The 14,472-nt window shown below is 34.8% G+C and overlaps 2 protein-coding genes and 1 non-coding gene across 3 annotated transcripts in view; all 3 read right to left on the bottom strand.

Moving 5' to 3' along the window:
- Window positions 1-355: 355 nt before the first annotated feature.
- On the bottom strand, window positions 356-3,008 carry LOC141631215 (ATP-dependent DNA helicase PIF1-like). Its single transcript, XM_074443917.1, has 3 exons — window positions 2,264-3,008; window positions 1,358-2,107; window positions 356-1,200 (listed from the first exon to the last, which is right to left on the bottom strand). The coding sequence occupies exons 1-3, from the start codon at window positions 3,006-3,008 to the stop codon at window positions 356-358; spliced, it is 2,340 nt and encodes a 779-aa protein (XP_074300018.1).
- Window positions 3,009-3,113: 105 nt separating this feature from the next.
- LOC141631214 (uncharacterized) overlaps window positions 3,114-14,472 on the bottom strand; it is a 32,160-nt gene continuing 20,801 nt past the window's right edge. Inside the window, exons 2-7 of the mRNA XM_074443916.1 lie at window positions 5,854-5,934; window positions 5,610-5,762; window positions 4,656-5,100; window positions 3,787-4,526; window positions 3,589-3,675; window positions 3,114-3,493 (exon numbers count right to left, since the gene is read on the bottom strand). Of these exons, the coding sequence (XP_074300017.1) occupies window positions 3,114-3,493; window positions 3,589-3,675; window positions 3,787-4,526; window positions 4,656-5,100; window positions 5,610-5,762; window positions 5,854-5,934 (1,886 nt within the window). The remainder of the gene's footprint in view (window positions 3,494-3,588; window positions 3,676-3,786; window positions 4,527-4,655; window positions 5,101-5,609; window positions 5,763-5,853; window positions 5,935-14,472) is intronic.
- On the bottom strand, window positions 12,798-12,904 carry LOC141636754 (small nucleolar RNA R71). Its single transcript, XR_012541341.1, has one exon. It is a non-coding gene; the product is annotated as a small nucleolar RNA R71 (small nucleolar RNA).

Here is a 14,472-nt window from a genome sequence, read left to right as displayed (position 1 = left end):
TTATTTTCGATTCTTTTTTCGTTTTTTATTTGGTTTTTATAAAAGTTATACTATTTACGACTAAAGTTATACACTTAAAACATTAAAGTTATACTATTTACGACTAAAGTTATACCCTTAAAACATTAAAGTTATACTAGATACTAGTTTTAAACCCGTGCAAAAAATGCACGGGTCGTAACTGTAGGCGCTATTATTGGATACAAAAGCATGTAAATGAACGTGATTAAATGTGCAATGCGATGAAAATGTAAATAGTCCATAATTTGATATTCGACTTAATATAATTGAAATTACTAATTACTACGAAACGGAAAAAGAAATATGCTACAAATGTTATAGTACTAATGAAACTTTACAAATATTCAAAAATTTCTGTGTAAACTACGTTGGTTGTCGTATTAGATGTACGCTTGTTATTGTCGCAAATCAAAAGCTTCAGGCCTTGTTTGCTTGTAACCCTGGATATCGCGACATATAGTCGTCCATGATCAAGACCGGTCTTAGCGAGATAAATGCTCACTTGAGATAAGGACTGGCCTTGACTTTTGTTTATCGTCATCGGAAAACAAACAGCAATGGGAAATTGCCTTCTATTGAAGCGAACTGGAAATTTACTGGAATCTGAAGGCGTAAGTGTAATGTGGGCAATATGCACTTGATCACCTTTATGACTACCAGTTAAAACTGTACATCTAATTACGCGAGCCCCTAAATTTGTCACTATTAATCTGGTGCCATTGCATAAGCCACGTGATTGATCAATATTTCTAAGCAACATAACCATATCACCTCTTTTCAATCTCAATTCATGGTTAGGGAGCCCAGGACATTTAATACTGTTCAAAAATTCTGTGGAGAAAAGGTCACGCTCACCTATAGTTGCATCATCTTTACTGACCTCATCAAAGCTTAAGTAAAGTCTCTCTGGCCCATCAATAAGTGATAACACATAATCATTTACATCTTCAACTATTTCATGAGTCGGTGCGAGTATTGTCCTTTCCTGAAGATAATCAGGGTCCCATAACCGATTTTGAAGAGCAGGATAAGTGATACCTACTATTGAGGCAATTGGATTTGTCACGTGTTGAATAAGTACATCGACGGGGAACTCTATGTCAACTTCACCATCATTTGGACCCCCGGCCAACCCATCTCCAATTTCCAGAATCCACTCCGAGAATTTCCTTATCTCATCTACATTAGTTTATGCACTTCCGACTTCTAAGCGCATATTTCTAGTCAATTTAAGCACCTGAAATTTATGACACGTCTTTAAAAATAAAAAGAAGGTAAAATGTTAATGAATATAGTTTTAATACCCATTTGTTATAAAGTTTTGAACATACCTTACATGAACTCCACAAATATGACGAACAAAGAGACGCATGCACAATGTCAGCTCTGCTACCTTTTTGAACAACTGGTAGTGTTTGCCGAAAATCGCCACCAAAAACTACCACTTTACCGCCAAATAGTAGTGTTGCATTACGCGCATCTACAACACGCATCACGTCTTTTAAACTTTTATCAACGGCCTCGAAGCTATGTTTATGAGTCATCGGCGCTTCATCCCATATAATGAGCTTCGCTCTGATCAACAGTTCTGCTAAATAACTACCAGGTTTAATTCTGGGGCAAGTGGAGTTCTCGGTCACGTTTAACGGAATGCCAAGTCTCGAGTGCGCTGTTCTACCACCAGGTATCAACGTTGCTGCAATTCCGCTAGATGCAACGGGCAAAACAATTTCACCTTGACTTCTCAAGGCAGCACACAAAGTTCGCCATATGAATGTTTTACCAGTCCCCCCATAGCCATACACAAAGAACATACCTCCTTGATTAGATGCAACAGCTTCCATAATTTGATTATAGACCGACCTCTGCTCATCAGTCATTGAAGAGAGTTGAGAAGCGTGTTCTGCCTGCAACGATTCTCTGTCATAAGACAACTCATCCATGACCAGCGTGTTCCCGTGATGTAACGTTGTCGATGTATCCGGTAGGGGCATTTCTTCAAATCTTGCTAAGCTACTCCCATTTAACTGGAGTGATTCTTCGATGTCGATCAAAGCATAATTTTTCAATTCCTCCTCGGTTAGTTCTAAACCCGTAATGATTTTTGTAGTGTCATCATAACGTATTATTAAGTATTATGTTATATTTTTGATATACATACGTAAAAATTATAATAACTAACATCATGTGCAACGAATATAAATTAAACGAATAATAGATAAATCGTCAGATTTAACGATACCTGGGTTATGAAAAATACTGCGTTGCCTGCGAAGGATATCATCTGATAGAAGAGGCCATGTTTGCTCCCAGACTCTGATTGGCATGGCCAACGTCCCACTTAACAATAAAGTCGCAAAAAGATTTCTAAGATAAAATCCGGACCCCCATTCGCTTGCTTGATTTATCGCATCAATGTACTCTCTGTCGTCACCGATTAAGCCAAAAGCATAACACGCTTCTCTATATGTGGGATAGGGAACGTCGTTCACCGTTCTTATGTCCTCATAGCTTTTAGGCCCCTTTACATGGTTCAACATCATTCTCATATAATATAATTCACCGCAAGTCGGTGGCACATGTTGCAACCTGCCTATCTTAAAATTTCTTTCTCGAAGGCACCACTCTCGCTTGCCTTTATGCCACACAAATTTAGTCGGAAATTGACAGTACAATAGTTCTTTAGCTATCTGCAACTCTTCCTTGTCACTACTATTAATCTTCATCCAAGATAGAAACTTTGACACTCCCATTGATGATTTACCTACGACCTCGTCAATAGGATCTTCATCATTAAAAAATACGCTTTGCTCGCCAGGAAGGTGAAACTGTAGCCTTTCGACGCCGGGAGTCCTATGATGAATGTCAAATGCGAATATTCTCCATGTAGCCTCACATGCTGAAAGGTACCTACAATCGTAGAACCGTTTAATTTCATCTACCTGTGAAGGATCTTCCTCATTGTGGCGTCTATAAGAAGACTGCATTGTCACTCGATCAGATCCTTTATTTATGTACTTGAAAAGATATTTGATTGCTTGCGACTGGTTACACCACTACAAGTTGATATGTGCACGATACTTCAACGGTAATTATGGATTATATGGAACAACAAATCCATTGCCAAGTTCCACGTCGTCCTTAACTATTGTTGGTCCGTCTTTACTTCTCTTATATACAGGATAACCGTCTTTGTCGACAGTTGTTCTTTCGATACACTTTTTGGGAAAAAATTTTGAGCATTTAGACCCAACCATGCATGGTGATTGCAGTCTTGCAGTCCCACAGGGTCCGTGCATCATGTGTGTAGCAACGATAGCATGTAGCACAGGATTTGAAACGGGATCAGGGATCTCCGCAGAAATGATTTTATCGATATCTGCAGCCTCGGGAAACTTGTCTTCTCGATGTAGGAACAATAGGATATGAGCATGGGGAAGACCACGCTTCTGAAATTCAATTGTATAGACCGCTGTGATAGAATTACGTAAATAATTTAGAATATATAATACGCCATAATAGAATATGTAAAAAAATATTAAACACGAAAGGTGAGTTAGTGCGTACCTGCTCTAACCCTACCAAATATATGACGCTCTTTGAAATCAATCATCAACTCATCAAGCTTAATCTTGAAGACACGACACAAAATATCTGGACGATCCTCGGGATTCAGACCCCTCTTACTAACAAACCGGGTGATTTATGGCCACTTGGGATTACACGTAAAAGTGATAAATAGATCAGGATAACCGAACCACCTACAAATGGTCATTGTATCAAGGTAATTCACTCTCATGTAAGAACCACCTCCCACGAAAGAAGGGGGAACAATTAATCGACAGCCGGCGGAAGATGGCTCAACGTCCCCTTGTTCAACAGCTCGTGAAAGAGTATTGTAATTTTCCACGCGAAGTAGATCCTGCTTGAAGTGCACAAACAATAGTCTATGAGCTTCAACCGTTGTATATCCATCAACTAAGAACTGCTGAAAGAGTCTACGGGCTAATAACAATATTGGGTACTCCATAGACAATGGTCTATCCTGTATACGGAATGCAAACCACTCTCTGAGTGTTAATTTGTCACGCGGATTTTCAGATTGGCTAATCCCAAGAGATTCTTCACCGTGAAGAATTCTCAATCGATAACCGTCTTCCCCAAATGGAAATAATAACGGATATTGTGGGGCCATGTATGACGGGTGTAGCTCAGATATACGTTGTAACCTCCCGCATGACTTTTGAACAATAATATCTCGTTTATCCATGTTTGGACCTAAATCACCCTCGATCAACGTTGCTACTTCTGAAGCCGTTGGGCAATTATATGTTCTCCCGTCTGTGTCTCTTCTAGAGATGAGTCTGATACTCACCTCAACGTCTTCATTCGAAGACAATCTATCCCTAGCCATCCTAAAGTTCTTTGCAACGGGATTTTTCTCATCGACCATCTTTTGCAACGATTCTATCAGTTCATCGTCAAATCTATTCGGAGTATTTTGGCTGCATTGACAATGAAGTAATAATAAGGTAATTTGTTTTTCAATTCCCTAAAATAAATAGTAAACAATCGTTATTTTCAATTATGCGTTAAATTGAGATTCTAACATATTTGAATCGTATATCCAATACCTGAGTGCGGTTTTCCGATTCTCAACTTCTTCTTCAGTGTCATATATGTATAACTGACAAAATTTAGGCATTGTTCCAGCTGACGGCAACAAACTTCCTATTCGGTGGATGTTTTGGCCTCCCATCCTTAATGTGTATGGACCTCGACCTTGATTGACGGAGTGATCAATCTTGCCACCCATGGATGTGAAGGAAAACATTACGTTATAAGCTCTAATATTCTCAATAAAATGATTACTTAAGCGATGTTGTTTACTTAATAAACACTTTAGGAGTTGAGGCGGTTCTTTTAAACGTGGCAGCACAACTTTGCCATCAGAGCAACACAATGAGAATTTAGGGCATCTAGTACCCCTTCTCTTCTCCTTTCTTTCTTGATACCACATTTGTGCTCCACATTTCGCACTCGTATTAGGGTCTCCAATATCCCAGTATCCTTCAAGAGCTGATTTATAAATGTCACCGTAATATGAAAACGTTAAATAGAATTTCATATAACTATTTAAATTAATTTGTAATACACCGATATGTCATTAAACAAAATAACCTTCGTTGATCAGATGGGACGATTGACTTGGTCGGCCTCGGGAACATTCTCCATTTGACCGAAATGAGCTTATTTCACGTCGACCGAGTAATTCTTGATATTAAAGAATTGAATTATCAAAATCATCATAAGTTTCACCGAATTCTGAACATAATTCTCTTACTAATCGCTCGACGGCATCTGATTCACCAATGTTACCTATGTTGTTACGTTATAAACAACGGATTACGATTCAAAACACACACCAACTAAAACTAATATGCATATCTGAATACTTATTATAATAAAAAATATATTATAATTTTTTTTTCAAATAAAATACGCAATAACTATTATTTTTAATATCAAATCTTTTATAGTACGTATTAAAATTATATATATTTGCTAATAAGGTTAAGTAAACTTACCTTGATCGATCAACTGAGAAGAATGAATTTCTTCACTGCGGGGTGCTTGCTCAGTTTGTGGTATCGAAGGATTAAAATCATCATAAGATTCACCAAATGTGTCACATAAATCTCTTACTAATCGCTGAAGGACATCTGGTGGAGTATCGTTACCTATGTAGTCATGATATAAACACGATTTAGGGTTTAGTTTGTATTGTCAGAATGATAAATATTTTATTTGTAATCACGGTCTTTTACGAACCTGCTGTGTTAAAGGTTGTCGTAGGAACAACATGAACGTTGGTAGGTGATGACACTCGTCTTACTTGTCGTCTTGTTCCACCTAATATAAAATAAGATGGAACATATTGGACAATATTAGTTTTTCTTTGTATAAAATAATAGATAATATATACTGGTATTATCTCATGCGATATATAAAGAAATATAATAAACTATATATTACGATTTTTTATTTTTAAAAAAAGGATATGCCGGGTTTGTGCCTTGATTCTGTTAGTCGTCGTTCGAATGACTATGCGGGGGTATATAATTAGCAATATATTACGATTTTTGACCAAATTATAACCAAAATATCTTATATTTTGACATAAGCATGTTAATGAATTGGGCCGTCAATTTTTTTTATTTGTGTTGGGCCGGTGTACTAACATGTCCAATTGGGCCGCCTTGTACACGCCGTCCCTATTACACAAACCACACAAACCCTATAATATAAATACCCTCTCCCTATTACACAAACCCTATTTTTCCTCCAACATTCATGCCGTCCCTCACTCACCTCTCTATCTCACTACACTCCGTCTAACTCGTCCCCTTTTATCTCTCTATACTATATTTCCTGCGAAATTCATTCTATTAAAATCATATTTTATCAAATTATACACTATATTTCCACCTTTTCATCATCATTTATCAAAATTTGAAAGATATATCATAAGTGTTCATAATTTTCGAGTTTTATATGGTCTTTGACATCGTCATACTGTTGTTTGTGGGTTTATATTCGCTGATCTTCAAACTCATCGGGTTAATTTTAGAGCGACTTACTTTGGTACGGTTTGATTTACGGTATTTTTCTTCGCTATTTTTTTGTTGGTTTGTTCATATTTATGAATCATGTTTTCATAGTTCTGTTTTGAATATGAATAATTTATGTTTTTTGTGATTTTTTTCTTAGCAACAATTTAAATTCCTTATATTTGATGAATGAGTTGTATTTGTAATTAAAGCAATCAAAAAATTTCTGGGTATTTCTTGATTTTTAAATCCATACATTAATTTGCATGTTGTTTTTTTTCTCTATTTTCGTCATAAAGGGTCTATCTTTTTCGGTTTTGTGGAAGAATTTTCTGGGATTGTAGTTTAATTTCTGACTTTGAAGTTTTGTTTCTGGGTTTGAGGATGAATTTCTGGATATCAAACCCAGAAATTCATCATTCAAATTCAATCCTTCATACTTCAACCCAGAAAATCAACCCTAAACCCGAACCCAAAGTCAATCTCAAACCCGAATCCGGCTTTGACCGTGACCCGAATCCGGCTTTGACCGTGACCCGAACCCGTCTTTGACCATGACCCGAATCCGTCTTTAACCATGACCCGAACCCGGCTTTGACCATGACCCGAACCCGGCTTTGACCATGACCTGAACCCGGCTTTGACCATGACTCGAACCCGGCTTTGACCATAAAGCAAAGTCAAACCTGAACCCGAACCCGGTTTCAACCCTGACCCAAACCCGAGTTTTATTTATTTCATTATGTTTATTTTTCTTTGTCTATCTATTCACTGTAATATGATTTAACATCCTATTATTGCTGTTGTGTTTTTGTAGGGTTTTGTTCGACCATGGAATTTCACTTTGGATATTTATCAGCTGATTAAATGCGGATTATTCAAAGAATTTGAATTTATTATGTGAAGATTTTGACCAAAAAAGCTAAGTATCTCTACTCAAAGATTTTGAATTTATTATGTGGAGTTTCTGTTCATATTGTTGTGCATTTATATAAAACAATGGAAACGTGAATAGTGCTCAAAATAATTAATTAAGTAAACAATGTTGCAGAATCAAATATTTCAGTAAACATCATACCATAAAATAATTAATTAAGTAAGTAAACAATGTTGCAGAATCAGAATCTTACCTCTTCATCCACCAATATTAGTTCTAATGAAAAATCTTCTCCAACAAAGGCTTTCCTAAAGTCTTCTTTTTTCCATTTTCGCACTACCCTTACTTTCACATACACTCCTGTTGTTCCTCTTATCAATTTTGATACACTTATTTGTTGTGGCTCTTGCATTGTTGGTATTGTTGTGAGTTGTAAAATGGCTGGTTATTATTTATAACTGTAAGTTATTTAGTGTTGTTTCTCGTTGTTTATGTAGTTAGTAGGCTGATTTTGTGCATAACTCAAGTTTTGTTTTAGTGAAATGTGCCTCTTTTTCAGCATGTATTGTTGTTAATGGGGTAATTATTGTTTTATTTACATTTATTTATTTCGTAACTTTCTTTTTTGACTGAAATGTCCCTTTTTTTCAGCATACATTTTAGTGGGGTTGATTATTGTTATATTTAATTGTTAGTGGGTTACAATGTTTAATTAGTAACAATTTTATTAACTTGACTATGAAAATTGAACCGAGGCTTACAATGTTTAATTAAATTGTATATCGTTTAATTCGTCTATATTATGATATGAATTAAAATTTAAAAATAACCTTTAAATTTCAAGAATAATAGTATCAATTTTATTAACTTGGACTATGAAAATTGAACTATGTTACAATGTTTAATTAGATTTTATTTCGTTTAATTCGTCCATACTTTGATATGAATTAAAAAATAAAAACAAATATTAAATTTGATTGAGATAACATAATTTATTGTTTCTTTTACAGCTAACGTTATCAGAGTTCCGGAAATGGAAGAATAGTTCGTTCAGTTATTTCAACTATAAAGGTACATTTTTTTTTTGTTAATGATGGCTATTGGCAGCTTAACTATTGTGTCACCCCATTGTCGGTGGTTAAGGCGGCCTTTAGTTAACGTTACCTAGTTCATCAAATCTCGATGATGAATGGTCAGTGGTTTTATACACCAACCTGAGAGATTGTATTTGTAATTTACATATTGATTGGTTATTTATATTTTTTTGGACTATTTGGGTATGTAATTTATTTTATTTGGACTGTAAATAATTTTCATATTCGGTTTTTGGAATGTAATTTTTGTTTTTGGACTGTAATTTTATATTTAGTTTGGTTATTTAGTTTGGTTATTTGGTTGCTAAAATATCAATTTTGGGTATGTAATAGTGGACTGTAATTTATAATTTTGAATGTGTAATTTATTGATGGACTGTAATTAATTTCAATATTGGCTGTAATTAATTTCAATATTAAAAAGGTTTTCTGCATATGTAATTTTTGTATGTAGACTGTATTTAATTTTATTTTTTTGGTGACGTAATCATATATCATTATCATATCATTTGTATACTATATAGTTTGGCTAAATATAGTTTCCCTAAAATAAATCTACAAACGTGAACGTGGGTATAATTTTCCCAAAAATGTTGCAGCCAATAGGAAGCTTAGAAAGGCTTCAGCTTTTATAGATAGGGGATTTGGACTAACAAAATATTGCTTCCGTTTTTTTATTTTAGTTTTTGTTTTTTATTTTTTTAGATTTCGGTTCTTTTTTTGTTATTTCAGATTTCGTACAACTTCAGTGGTCATTGTGTAGAACTTCAATGCCCTTATGTGCAACTTCAGTGATCATTGTTATTTGGTTTTTTTTATATTTGGTTTTTTCTTAGATTTACGGGCTTTTTTTGTTAGATTAACGTTTTTTTGTTATTATGGTGGACTATTTACGACTAAAGTTATACCTTTTTAACATTAAAGTTTAAAGTTATACAAATATGGACTAAAGTTATACCCTTTAAACTTTAAAGTTATACAAATATGGACTAAAGTAATACAAAAATTGACTAAAGTTATACAAATAAGGACTAAAGTTATAAAAAAATGGACTACAGTTATACAAATATGGACTAAAGTTATACAAATATGGACTAAAGTTATACAAATAAGGATTAAAGTTATAAAAAAATTGACTAAAGTTATACAAATATGGATTAAAGTTATACAAAACATTGGACTAAAGTTACATAAAATTATATAAATTCCAACTAATTTATCGAAAATGACTAAAAGTTATACAAAAAAAGACTAAAGTTATACAAAAATGGACTAAAGTTATACAAAAATGAACTAAAGTTATACAAAAACAGACTAAAGTTATACAAATATGGACTAAAGTTATACAAATAAAGACTAAAGTTATACAAAAATTGACTAAAGTTATACAAATATGGACTAAATTTATACAAACAGTACTTGTATCAATTCAAATTTGGACTAAAGTTATACAAAAAATTGGACTAAATTTGTATAACTTTAGTCCATATTTGTATAACTTTAGTCCATATTTGTATAACTTTAGTCTGTTTTTGTATAATTTAGTCCATTTTTGTATAACTTTAGTCCATTTTTGTATAACTTTAGTCTGTTTTTGTATAACTTTAGTCCATTTTTGTATAACTTTAGTCCATTTTTGTATAACTTTAGTCTTTTTGTATAACTTTTTTGTATAACTTTAGTCCAAAATTGTGTAACTTTAGTCCATAATAGTATAACTTTAGTCCAAAATTGTGTAACTTTAGTCCATAATATTATAATTTTAGTCCTTTTTTGTATAACTTTAGTCCAAAAATCGTGAAACTTTAATCCATGATAGTATAACTTTTGTCTAAATGTAATTAAGATTTGAAACTAACACAATGTCATTGTTGTACATAATGTAAGTTAAAGTTATACATAATGTCAGTGGAGTTATACATAATGTCAGTGAAGTTATACATAATATCAGTGAAGTTATACATACTGTTCATTGAAGTTATACATAATATCGGTGAAGTTGCACACAATATCATTGAAGTTGTACATAATGTAAATTAAAGTTATACATAATGTCAGTGAATAAAGACTAAAGTTTCAAATATCTTCTTTTTAGATCTAATAATTTATATAACAAGACGAATTTTAAAGAAACGACATTTGTAAAAATAAAAAAGTATATCACCAAAAAAACGATATTTAAAACCCGAAATTTTAAAAAAAAAACGTATAACAAGAAGATATTTGAAAAGAATAAGTAACAACAAAAACCAACAAAAATTAACAAAAAAAATAAACCGACCCCAAACAACAAATTTAACACAAAATCTGAAAAAAAAAAAAAAAAAAAAAAAAAAAAAAAAACGAGTTTATAGAATTTACCGACGGCGGTGGTGGCGGTGGGGGTGGGCGGTGGGTGGTGTCGGGTGGGATAGTGGTGGGTGGTGGTGAATGAGGAAGAGAGGAATGAATGATTTATTTGGGTTTTTTGATTTATTTGGATTTTTTGGGTTTTTTGATTTATTTGGATTTTTTGGGTTTTATTTATTTATTTGGGTTTTTGGGGTTTTTTATATATTTGGATTTTTTGGGTTTTTATTTTTTGGGGTTTGAGAGAGGAGATGAGTTGTGTGATATGTGAGAGAAGTGGATGAGAGGAAAAGAAGTTATAGTGAATTAGTGATTAATTAGAAAGATTAGTGAAGGAGGAGAGAATGAGTGATATTAGTCCATATACACACTTTTTTGAGGTTGATCTTGGCCATTCATTTTCATCATCCAAGGGCCCTTAATAAAACTTATGGACTCAAATACATATGTTGGCCTTAGTTGATCTCTTCTCTCTCTCTCTCTCTCTCTCTCTCTCTCTCTCTCTCTCTCTCTCTCTCTCTCTCTCTCTCTCTATATATATATATATATATATATATATATATATATATATATATAGAAATGGGATCATGTGAGGATACACTATCTTTTTGAGGATTGAGGATTTCGTTACAATATCATAGGTTGTTCAATACAATATCACAGGTTATTCGATAAAATATCACAAAAAAAAACACCTGTACAGAAAAAAAAAATTATAATTTTTTTTTTAAAAAAAAAAAAATTTTGGCAAAGGTCAGATTTTTCGTGATATTGTATTGAAGAACCTGTGATATTGTATTCACTAATCCTCAATCCTCAAATATTTAGGAGTTCTCACCGGACCCCGACTCTCTCTCTCTCTCTCTCTCTCTCTCTCTCTCTCTCTCTCTCTCTCTATATATATATATATATATATATATATATATATATATATATAGCTTGAAAATCTTAATAAGAAATAGTTAATAAGCTAAGAAACATATATACCTGATTGATAAACACGATGAGGGAGAGAAGACGGTGACAACAGTGACGGAGATGAAGACAGAGAGAGATGATCAGGGAGGAATGGAGGATGATATTTGTGTATAGTAGCAGTATTAGCTTGTGCTTGTGTTTTGTAGCGTATAGCAGAATAAAGCAATTTGTTGTTCTTTAGATTTTCATAACTTTAATAACAACGGTTATTGAGTCTACAACCGTTGTTACAACCTAATAACAACGGGTTCTAACAAAACCGTTGTAATTACTTTTCACTAATTTTGCGCCAAATTATTAACAACGGTTAAAATTTATTACAGAGTAAACTGTTGTTATTAGTTTTTATATTAACAACGGTTTTGAAAGTTTGACCCGTTGTTAAAACCAATAACAACGGTTAACAACACAGAACCATTGTAATTAAGTTTAGTAAAATTCGCGCCATCCATTCTACAACGTCTTATGGTGATTTTCGTGAATAAGCGTTGTTAAAGGGTCGTTGTAGTTGCCTGTATTTGTAGTAGTGTAACCATAATGATGCTTGTAACCCAATCAACTTTGGCCCTTTGGCTCCTAATAATTTTGAAATGTACCCCGCTCAAGTGAGCTCAATAGAAAAGGATTGCTTTAGTGGGAATCCCGACGAAGATGCTCATGCCCATCTTAGGAAGTTCAAGAGCAAGGTGAGCATGATGAAGAGAAATGGAGTGTCCAAGGAAACTTTGAGGTTGATGTTATTCCCTTTTGTCTCTAACGGGGAAGGCGGATCGTTGGTTGAATGTCCAGCCATCGGACACGTTTACCACATGGGATGCTTTGGCCAAGGCCTTCCTAGCAAAGTATTACCCAACATCCAAGACCGCTATGCTCCGAAACGAAATTCATACCTTTCAACAAGAGGAAGGAGAGTCCCTGGGAGAGGCATGGGATAGGTACCTAGATCTACTTGCTAGTTATCCTCATCATGAAATCCCGGCTTGGTACGTGACTCAAACCTTCTTTAAAACTTTTCTCCCAAGGACCAAGGACATGGCGAATGCCTCCGTGGGGGAGGGTTCGATCATTTGGGTGATGAAGAGGGCACGGCTCTTATCAAGAATATGGTAGATTCGGAGGCTAACTATGGTACAAGAGGTAATGTGCTTAGAAGAAATGGAAGATGTCCCAAGGAGAACCCCTCCAACTCCGAGACAAATGCTAAGCTCGACTTACTCACAAAACAACTTGAAAAGCTAAAAAGAAACCAAGTGCACCAAGCCACCACCTCACATGGTCCACCCATGGAGGAAGTGGTTCAAGCTTCAAGTTGTAAACTTTGTGGAGGGAGCGGTCACACTTTTGACATGTGTGCCAACAACTATAACGGTGGGTATGAGGAGAATGTCCAAGATGTTAATGCTTTCCAAAATTATAACAACAATACAAGACCACCAAGACCACCCTACAACAATCCCAATGTCTACAACCCAAACACTTACTTCTACCATCCGGGTTTGAAGAACCACCCCAACTTTAGCTACAAGAGTACCAATGTTCAAAACCCACAACACCTTCAACCACAAGCCCCAAATAATCCACCCGGATTTTCTCAACCAAGAGGAGGATACTCCAACCAAAGAAATAACCCCGGAAATCAAAACCAATGGCCAAACAACAATCAAAACCAAAACTATGTGAACCAACCTCAAGGTTACCAAGATTTTGGAGGCAATCAAAACAACCAAGGATTCTATCAAGGGAATCAAGTGAATCAAGCGAATCAAGCTAATCAAGGATTTGGGCAAGGGTATGTTCAAGGGTTTCAAGATCAAGGCCAAGGATTAAACTTCAACAACAATGGTCCTAGAGGTAATTTTCAAGGGGGACAAAACAACAACCAAGGTTCCAACACTCGGTATGACTATGGGTTCCCTTTACCCATATACAACCAACCTTATCAAGAACCCCAAGGTGATCCCTCCCAAAATGAGCTTTTAAAGATGATAAAGAACAAGTAACTTCAACATAGTCAAGAAATGGCTAATTTTTCAAAGGCAACCCAACAAGAACAAGCAAACTTAAGGGCTACCTTACTTAAAGATATGAGAGAAATGGAATCAAGGATGGCCTTTCATGCTATGGCTAAACCTCAAAGGCCGCCCGGTGGTCTATTAGCCTAAGGTCAAAGTTCCAAGGATGTCTCAATTAGCCACCATGCTCATGCGGTAGTGTTGAGGAGTGGTGTAGAGCTTGAGGACCCCTAAAAAGATCTTGAAGTAGAAATTGATGAGGATCCCAAGAGGAATAGAATGGAAATGGGTGGTGAAAAGTAAAGCTCATCCATAACACCGTCGGCTAGAGTGAGTGAAGCCAAGAAGGGTAAGAAAGCTTGTGAAGAGTCTTTAAGTGGGAAAATTCAAGTGGAAAAAGATGTTGATGGATATGTGGAAGACCTCCCTTATGAGGAAGAAGCTATTGAAGAAGTGCCTTTGCAACACACCAAAAAAGGTAACAAAGAATTCGGTTCCTCCAAAGGTATCTTCCAATTCTCAACTTGTGT

Source organism: Silene latifolia, chromosome Y, assembly GCF_048544455.1.
Source record: "Silene latifolia isolate original U9 population chromosome Y, ASM4854445v1, whole genome shotgun sequence".
NCBI lineage: Eukaryota > Viridiplantae > Streptophyta > Magnoliopsida > Caryophyllales > Caryophyllaceae > Silene > Silene latifolia.
Note: the sequence above shows the minus strand (reverse complement) of the source record. Positions and strands in the feature narration are given on the sequence as shown.

Bases quoted from the DNA above. Each gene is read 5' to 3' on its own strand.
- LOC141631215 (XM_074443917.1), bottom strand. From the start codon at position 3,008: ATGCAGTCTTCTTATAGACGCCACAATGAGGAAGATCCTTCACAGGTA. The intron at 2,108-2,263 runs GTATCGTTAAAT...TTACGGGTTTAG, and splicing joins CAGTATTTTTCATAACCCAG to AACTAACCGAGGAGGAATTG. The intron at 1,201-1,357 runs GTAAGGTATGTT...AAACTAATGTAG, and splicing joins GTCATATTTGTGGAGTTCAT to ATGAGATAAGGAAATTCTCG.